This window comes from Crocuta crocuta, unplaced genomic scaffold (assembly GCF_008692635.1).
Source record: "Crocuta crocuta isolate KB4526 unplaced genomic scaffold, BGI_CrCroc_1.0 scaffold67, whole genome shotgun sequence".
Taxonomy (NCBI): domain Eukaryota; kingdom Metazoa; phylum Chordata; class Mammalia; order Carnivora; family Hyaenidae; genus Crocuta; species Crocuta crocuta.
In genome coordinates, this window is record NW_027531896.1 from 298,658 (window position 1) to 307,895 (window position 9,238).

At 55.9% G+C, this 9,238-nt stretch overlaps 1 protein-coding gene across 1 annotated transcript in view; it reads right to left on the reverse strand.

The window, feature by feature from the left end:
• Nucleotides 1–7,543, reverse strand: part of PSD4 (pleckstrin and Sec7 domain containing 4) — a 22,794-nt gene extending 15,251 nt beyond the window's left edge. The window contains exons 1-2 of the mRNA XM_077773408.1: nt 7,403–7,543; nt 11–575 (exon numbers count right to left, since the gene is read on the reverse strand). Of these exons, the coding sequence (XP_077629534.1) occupies nt 11–502 (492 nt within the window). The 5' untranslated portion in view covers nt 503–575; nt 7,403–7,543. The remainder of the gene's footprint in view (nt 1–10; nt 576–7,402) is intronic.
• Between the last annotated feature and the right edge of the window lie 1,695 nt (nt 7,544–9,238).

Sequence of the window (9,238 nt, forward strand, 5' to 3'; positions counted from 1 at the left end):
CCGCGGGGACCGTGGGGAGGCAGCACCTCAGCTCGGCCCGGAGCCCTTCTGTCTTCTCCAGCTCCTCTTCCAGGTCCAGGACGCACATCTGGGCCTGCAGGATGCCCGCCCAGAACACCACCTGGGTGGACGAGCTCTGGCTCTGCCTGGGGCTCCCCAGATGATGGCTGCTCCCAGGTGACCCCGGGGGGGGTGCTGCTTTGTGCCTGGGCCCCCCCTGGGAAGGGCTGCTCTCCGGGTGCACAGGCTCTGAGCTGGAGCCCCTGGGAGGAGCATCTGGCTTCGTGCAATTGGGAGGCTCAGAGGACCAGGTCTGTTCCACACAAGGTTTGGGAGGGTCAGGATGGCTGTGCGTTTCCCGCAGGTGTGCTCCTGGGCAGGGCTGCAGGTCGTCTCCCAAGCAGAGGTTGAGAAATTCCATGGGTTTGGGGTGTTCAGAGAGGCCGTCGTCACCCATCATGCAGAGCACAAGTGGCTCAGGAGCCCCCAGAAATGTCCACATTCACAATCCCATCGTGTGGATTAGGGGGAGCACTGGCAGGGGCCGGGGCAGCCGCTGGGAATCCACATCTACCCTGGAAGGGCCCAGAGCAAATGCAGGTTAGCAAAGGGCTGTCGGCTCCAGGAGGCAAACGTCTAGTGTATTCGATGTGTTTTGGGATGCCTGTCACAACCATGCCCCCGGCCAAGGGATGCTGCCATCCACAGCCCTGCTGGGGGTAAGGGGTGCACCGTACATGCCGTGGACCCCCAGTCTCAACCGCTCGCTCCAAAGACCCCCATCTGTTGGCTGAAGGTGCCCCAGAGGCTTAGCTGAAAAAGATAAACTGGACGAACCAGATCTTTTACTTGGGAATTAGGACTGGAGAACCGAGAGACTGACGTGGATGGCAGGAACGGAAGGGGGACACGCCTCAAAACAGCACGAAGACAACGGAAGCCAAAAACACACATCAACCAACGCATGTGGGACCAAACAGACAAGACTAGAGGCGAGGAGACCTGGGGGAGAAGCAGGCACCCAGGAGAGAAAGGTCCAGGCTGCCTTGTTTCTGCCTCCCTGGGCTCCTGTCTTTGGGGCCTCATCTTCGCTCGGCTAGGGGGCTGCTTCTCACCACAGCCATGCCCCTGGGTCCAGGTGGAAGCCAGGAAGGGGCACTGGGCCAGGGTCAGCTGGAGGACCCACAACCCACTGGGCCTCCCCAGCGGCAGGGGGAGGAGATACACCACTGTGCCCGCCAAGGGGCTGCACTGCATCCGCTCAGACCCGCCCAATGCATCGGCCACACTCGCACCATTGGGTGCAGCTGAGGGATCTCGAAGGTTACTTTCCAGAAGCACACGTCTCCATCCTCCGCATGCGGACGAGGACTCATGGCTTTTCTGGGTGGCCCTGCTTCTTCAGAGCACGGGGCTGGTTTTGATCCTGTGGACACTATGAAACTCAAAACTCAACCTGTTTCGCTCTTGGGACTGGCTCTCAGGAAGTACAGCGTCAAGTGCACAGGCCCTTCAAGCACAGATTTCCAGTACTGAACGCATCCCTGGCTTCATCACGCTTTTTCTTGTTTTCTCTTTGGCTCACTTTCCTCGCTTACGTGTTTCCAATGTGAAGTCTTGGGTGTGCTTATGTGCTATATTAAACTGTTTTGGGGAACAAAGGTACACATAAACACACACCTGCTCCTGACGTGTAATCACTGTTGCCTACTTTATGGCCTGTCATTAGCCACTCAATAAATGGGAACCCCCAGAGCTGGAAAACCAGGGTCAGGTGGGGGTCCTCCTATTGTAAGTGACCTTAACCTATTGCTTAAGGTCACCTAGAAAACATGACTTGGCGCTGTGCCCTCTTTCAGGAAGGTGCCTGACAGAGATGACACAGGACCACCATGAATTTCAGTTTCTTGTTCCTCTTGAGAGCATCCTCCTAAAAGTCCCTCAAAAACAGAACCTCTTTCTGGACTTTTACCTCTCTGCCCATCCCCCACATGTCTCACTCAGAGCCAGAATCTGTCATTGCTGAACTAGGGCCTCATGATCCTGAAGTTGTAGCCGCTGGGAAAGGCCCCCCCGTCCAGCCTTCGAGGCCACCAAGTTCTGGCGATGACTGTGTAGACTGTACTTTCCCCAAAGGTAGGGGCTGTTTCTTCTTTTTAATCTTGTATTCAATGCTCTGAACCAAACTGATGTGCACTGGTCTTGCCCTTGGTCTTCTCCTATGAATCTCCTAGCTTGGCCTTTGGTCCTTCTTGGTTCTTTGTCTTCACCCCACACCCCTTCCCCCAACAGGCCCAGTTAAAGGCTGAGGATTCAGATGCTTTGCTCCCTAAGTCCCAGGCTGGCCTGAGGGGTGGTATCTGACTACCCTGGTCCCCCTAAGCAACTATCCATTTCCTACTCTCTGTCTTCGCTGAATAAGAGAACTGCCATAGTCCTATTTCCAAGGGGGAAGGAGGAGTGAGCCTCACAACTCATTGTCTATACTTGGACAATCTCACCAGATCCAAACCTCCCTCCCCAGCCTGTGTGGAGAATGATCAGGTATGAGTGAGGAGGTGAGATCCCACCACCGCAGCCCACAGGACACGGGGAACACTGGGCAGAGAGTTCCATTTATGAGACAGAGGGAAGAGGTAGAGAGAAGCACCTAGTTTACAACTCACTTCCCCACCCCAAGGCCGACCTCCCCTGACCCGCCCTCCCTGCCAGGACCTGGTCTAGTTGTGCTTAGCTGGCTCCCCTCCTCACACCCCTGCTCCAGTCCTCATTCCTCCACACACGGTGTGTGAACGCGTACCAGCCTCCGGCGCATGTCCCTGTGGGCGTGAGAGCCTTCGGCCTGGACGACATCAACTCCCCTACTCCCATTCGTGAACTCACTTCATAAGAAATGGTCAAATGCCAATAACTGGACTGGGAAATGCTGGCAGCCGCCAGTGGAAAAGACATCCTGCAATGTGTATGAGCCAGGATTCCCACAGGCTCCTCTTGGCAAACAGGTACAGAATTCTATATAAATGTGTGTATGAATTAAGGAGCCATACAGGCAAATGTTCATGACTCTGCTAGACATAAATGGTCGCTGGATTTGTCTTCCCAGAAGAAACCAGATGTACCTCAGTGGGTTTGAGGGGGGAAAAAATCAGAAAAGCTGTAGCAGCTTTCCAGAGACCAAAGAGAAGAGAGCAGATTTCTGGGGCTTGAGGGAGGTGGGGTGGGGACTGGGGAATGGAGGGAGAAAGCAGACAGACACACAGATTAAGCATTTGATGAAGACGAGGTATGCACTTTGACCAGGCCATGACTCAGAATCAATTAAACTCACCCTGGCTACACCGCACCCCTCACTCTCTATTTCAGAGCATTTATCCCACTTTGTGATGGTGGGTGGTTTACTCACAGGGTTCTCTTCTATCTCCCCTTCCCAGAATGTAAGCACCTAGAAGGCAGGTTCTTTGTGCCTCTGTTCACCTGTCTCAGTATGGAAATGCTAAAGGACAGAATCCCACTAGTGTGTGTGCTATATCTACTCCCAACTACAAAGTTCAGGGCGGAGAGCATGTCCTTATACTTCAGTTCAAGTGGATCAAAGGTTAGTGTTGACTCAAGAAGTTCAGGACCACCTGTGGGACACCTGGGGTTACAGAGCCCGGTGGGAGGTGTTCCTGGTTCTAGGCTGGCAGTTCCAAGATGGCGGCATGCAACTTCATGGTAGAGTTGCCACATTTAGCAAATAAACATACAGGCTGCCCATACTTGGGACATATTTATACTAAAAATTTACTCTCTAAAAATTCAAACATAACTGGGCATTCTGTATTTTATCTGGCAATCCCACCCCACGAGGCAGGCGAAAAGAATGTACTGAGCCCCTGCAATAGGCCAGTGATCCAGCTCTGTGCTTTACAGCTATGAGCTCATCTTTCTTGCCAGCCACCCTAAGAACGAGACGAGTGGTAACATTTCCCCCACTAATAAGGCTGAGCGAAGGCTCAATGTCAGAAATGTGCCCAGGTAACTCAGCTGGTAAGTGGGGGAGCTGGAGTCCAAACCCAGGTCTGTGGCTCTCTTAAGTATCATTCTCTCTTCCCACCCATAAATGACTTTTTTAAGTTTTTTAACTTTTATTTTATTTTGAGAGAGAGAGAGAGAGAGTGCAAGCAGGGGAGGGACAGAGAGAGAGGGAGACAGAATCCAAAGCAGGCTCCACACTGCCAGCATAGAGGTGAGGTGCTTGCTTGACTCAGAAGTGGTACTCCAGAAATGTTTTTGGAAATGAGAGGAAAGATGGATGGATGGATGGATGGATGGACGGATGGATAGATGGAGGATGGATGGATGAGTGGGTGGGAGGGACAGATCCTCAGAAAGCCCCTCCTCAACAACCTCACCAAAGGACTGGAGACACTGAGACTTGGAGGATATTTAGCATCATTTTGACTTCACAACTTCCTTCTGCCCATGAACCAATCATATCTTCCCTTCTCCCAGGAAGCCCAGTGCCCTGGGGCAGAGCTTTCCCAGAGGTAGGGTCCTGGCTTGAGGCAACAACTCAACAGAGAAGACCTGAGGACACCATGTTCAGTCACCTTGTTGGTACTTCACCTGGGCCAGGGCCACATCACTGAGTTTAAGGTCCTTCTTCTTCTGACCCCTTTCTTCCTCTCTTTCCTCCTTTTTTAAAACTGCTCCTCCCTGAATGAAGGGGTAGGATGACCTCAGGGGTGAGGTCACTTCCCATGGCCATCAAGACGTCCCACCAGTCACCTGGGTGAGGGCAGCCTGACATGGAAACTGTCAAGAATAGAGCAAGGGATTCAGTTTCCTAGAGGTAGGATAGCACCTCTTAGACAGAGGTGGGTCAGGAACTGGGGAGCAGAATCTAGGGCCCCTGCATCTAAAAATTTCTTGGTTTACTTTTTTTTTTCCCCAGCCCTGGTGTTCAGTGAAATCTCTTCTGAAATTGCTCATCTCAGGTGCACTAACCAGAACCAAGGAGGAAGAAAGCCTCTGCCACATGCTTCCTAAGGTGGGTTTTGTTACCTCCAAGATAAAGCAGCCTTTCGATGGCTTGGGATGGTTAAGGCTCAGTTCTGGGAGAACTTCTATGGAATCCAACAAAATGCTTTGAGCTCCAGGAGACAGTGAGAGGAAGGAACAGGAGGGGGCTGGGGCCAAGGAAAGGGGGGAGGAGGGCGCCCCCTCTCTCAGGCACAGGGAGCACTGCAGAGGCTAAGCTGGGTCTGGCTGATGGGAGAGCAGGACACAGATGCTGATCACTGGGGAATCCAGGGCGCATGAGTCCCTCCACCCCAATCCGACCTCGCCCTGGGCTTCAGTGCACCTTTGCCTCCATCTTGGGGGCAAGAAGGAGACCAGTCGGTACCTGGATTGTACTTTTTGAGAGTTGGGCTTGCTTTTCACCCCCTGCTTGGGCACACAGCCTATACTCTGAAGTTCAGCGCGGCCACAGAGGGGAGGGGGCGGGAAGAGAACCTGCCAGAGGGAGAGGTGGCAGCCTTGAATGTCCACACCCCTCCCCCACTGTGTTCAGAGGCTCACAGACTAGACTCAAGTCCTAACTACAACCTACAAGCTGCATGGCTCTGGTCAAAAACCTCACCTGGTTCCTTATCTATAAAATAAGGAAATAAGATGGAGTAAAGCCAGTCTACAGATTTGTGATAAAGCCGGACGGGTTTGAAAGTTGCTGCTGGCCTGGCCCCCGGTAGGTGCTCGGAAATAGCATGTCCTGCTCAGCTGAACTTTGCTGCTTTGCTGGCCTTTTAGAGAAGCCAAAACAAACAAGCACGCAGACAACCCTCTCAGTGGGGCCCCTAGACTCTCAGCTCCTCCCGGAGTAGGCCCTGAATCTTCTAACCGGGTTCTATGTCTCTGTCTCTCACTCCCTTTACGCTTCCAGACTCAACATTCCTTCCCTTCGCCCTGGAAAATCTTCCTTCCTATGGAGAAAGCAGAGGCTCCTGGCCTCTCCAGGGATTTAGGAGGCAGCCTGTGCCCACGCAGCCCAAGGCAGGAGCCAGGTTAGGGATGCTGTCCTGGAGGACAGAGGAGTAACGGAGTTCCCTGTCTGGAGGGGCAGGACAGCAGCTCCTGTGAGAGACATGACTAGGGGCAGCCCCACATCCTGCCCACACGGAAGAAGCTTTCATGCAAATGTGCACAGAGAAAGAGAGAGAGAGAGAGAGGCACCAGTGGTTCTGAGGACCCTGCGGTGGGGTCAGCTGGGGCTCAGGCAGAGAGGGAGAACAGAGAGGGAAGAGAGAATGGGTGTGTAGGGAGGGTAGGGGGGNATGGGGGGCAGAGGGGTTGGGGCAGAGATGTTGGGGTACAGAGAGAATGGGGGCAGAGCACTAATGTGTCTCCAGAGCAGCTGGCCCCTGGGAAGGACAAGGACCATGAGGAGGGTTTAGGTCCAGGCCGGGGCACCCTCACCCTTTCTTGGGGCCCCCAGAAGCCCAGGTTCTAATCCCCGTGCTGGGTGCTTCCTTATCTGTAGAAAGAAGCAGCTCTGTGACGGACTCTGGGGAGTCAGGCCCCTTTGCGGCACATTCCTTCAAACCTGGCTAAGGCCCAATAGGCCTGAGGGGTATTTATTATCTGCTGATGACAGGTCACCCTCCCCCACTTTTTAGCAGCTGAGTGACACCAGCCATAGGAACTTGGGCCCTAGAAGGACCTTCCCTCCTTGAGACTCCATTCACCATGAGGATCATAACTACAAGCAGAAGGCCTCAGAGGGTCCCTAACAGGGACAATTCTGAGAATAAAATGGTGGCCGTTACACGTCAGGCCAACAGGCCTAAACCAAGGCTGCCCAGGCAAGCCAGCAACGAGGGTCCCTGGCACTAACCCAGCCTCTCTCAGGGTGGGGCTCGAAAGGCGAGGTACAGCTGGGAGCCCCCTAACGGCCAGTTCTGAGTGACTGCACCCAAAGCTGCCGCAAAGCCCAGGCCTGGCAGGTTTCCTTCTATCCAGCCACTTCCAGGCTCACTTGGGGCCTCTGGCCGCAAATGCCCTCCCTGGGCATCCAGCCATAGCGGTCACCGGAGGCTGGTGGAGGCCCACGAGGAGCTTTGCTCTGCCCCTTAACTCTTCACAACCGCAGACCCTGAGCCAGGGTAAGTGGGAGCCAGAGTAGGGATGGGAGGCAGAGCCAGATGGGGAGGGGAAGGCTGAAGGAGGAGGGGGACAGAGAGAAAGGAAAGAGAAGCTGAGGGTTGCTACCCCGCCCGGCTCACAGCAGGTGCACACGCAGTGGGCCCACAGCCCTCCTTCCCGCCCACCTGCCCCGGCAGCTCCCACAAGGGCCTCTCCACGTCCCCTGCCGCCCCAGCTCTGTCCCAGCTGCCACCCCAAGCAGGCCTGCCTCGCTCACCTCCAGAGGACCCAGCAAAGGATAAGCGGGCCCTCCTGATGCAAGGTCCGGACACCCGTCTTTCGGTGAGTGGAGAATGTGGCCGCTGGTGCTTCCGACTTCCGCTCTCCTCACCGACACCCTCACCCTCCCACCCCGCGGCCTCCCCTGGGCTCCCTAGCTGCTCTGCACCTCGAACTTCCTGCCCACAAGACAGGGGCCTCCATTCCCAGGCCCACTGCCTCTGGCCCCCCTCCCCGGGCCCCTGCCGCCTGCCGCCCCTCACCCCCACCCCGGGCCCTCCACCAGGCTCAGAGAAAACTGCCAGTCAAGGGCCCGGGGAGAGAAAGGGGAAGGTGCTGCGCCCTGGACTGTGGACAGGCCCCACCCCCTTCCTCCCTGTGGTTCTGTCACCAGGTTCTCATCTCTACCCCAGCTGGCGGTCCCTCGCAGGGCACCCGGTGGGACACAGAGGGCCCTGGGCCCCGCAGCTTTTCTTTTCCTGTTTTTCACAAATGGTATTGCGAACTTGTGCAGCCACCTCTCTCATAGGTAACAGTGGGGCCTGATACAGCGGCCTTGTGGTCACGAAGGCCCCCCACCCCCAGCCCCTCAGCCAACTCCTCTCGCCTCCTTTATGAAGCACTGCTATACCCGTTACAGACTGGAGGCAGGCTCAGAGAGGTCATGCCGCTGCCTAGGGTAGCACAGCCGGGAAGTCACAGAGCTGAGGACTCAGTGTCTGACCACGAGAACCGGCATACACTCCCCACTGCTAACCGCCCCCCCCCCAAGTCTGCAGGACACAGATCCCAGGTGTCCACGGCTGGTGGGGAGCCATGTTCCCTGTACCGTCCTCTTCTCCCCTGCACAAGCTACTTCTCCCGCCTCAACAACCACCGACTCCCCTGCTGAGGTTCCAAGGCCCCCACCCCGAGCTCCTCATAATTCCAAGGGCCCAGGAGACTCCGCAACACGAAGTCCCATGAGCAGAGTACCTCCTGACCCAGGCCACCCTGGCCCATAGTTTGGAGGGCCTCGCTCCAGCTCTACCCCTCTGCCATCTGCGTCCCTCCTCCACAAGGACAGGCCTCCCAGGCCCTTCTCCACCATACTCGGGGCACCCAAGGAGCCTGGGATTCCTGGCTTCGTAGGCCCACATGGCCTCGTCTTCCCACGAGGCTGTGCATCACTGACTGCTCTGTGCAGCCCTGGGCAGCGGAGGATGGGGAGAGATGGGGAGGGATGGACCGGGCTTGGACCTGTAGCAGGCTGCTCCCCGCAAGCACGCGTGGTACTCGGTGTGAAGAGGGAGGAGAGGGGGTCCATGTCAGGGGCTGGAGGCCAAAGCGGGCCCTGCCGCAGCTGCCACATTCGATGGAGGCCAAGAATCCCAGTTCAAACCCGGACCTCCGGATCACTATGACGTTGGGAGGTAAGGGGACAGGAAGCACTTCGTAGAACACTTCTATCAGGTGCGGTTCTAATGTTTACATATTTGAACCCATCAGACTAGGCCCCCACTGGTCACTTTCTGGGGCTGATCTCAGGAGGGCCTCAGACCCCATGCAGTGCCAGCCTGGCTCGTCACCTCCCCCAAGCTGCCCCTCTTCCTGTATTCGGGATTTTACAACAGTGTGCCCAGCTGTGTATGCCACAAACGCAGTCACCTCAGCCTGAATGCAAACCCTCCCCCCGGGCTTCCGCCTCACAGGGCCTCTCTGGAATGTGGCCCCAGCCAGCTAGCACCTCCTCCTCCTGCGGTCCTTATGCGAGAAGCTGCTGACAGAAATTAAACACAGACTCCTTCCTCAGGGAGCTTCCAATCTAGTGACGGAAGGTAAACACGTGGCCTGA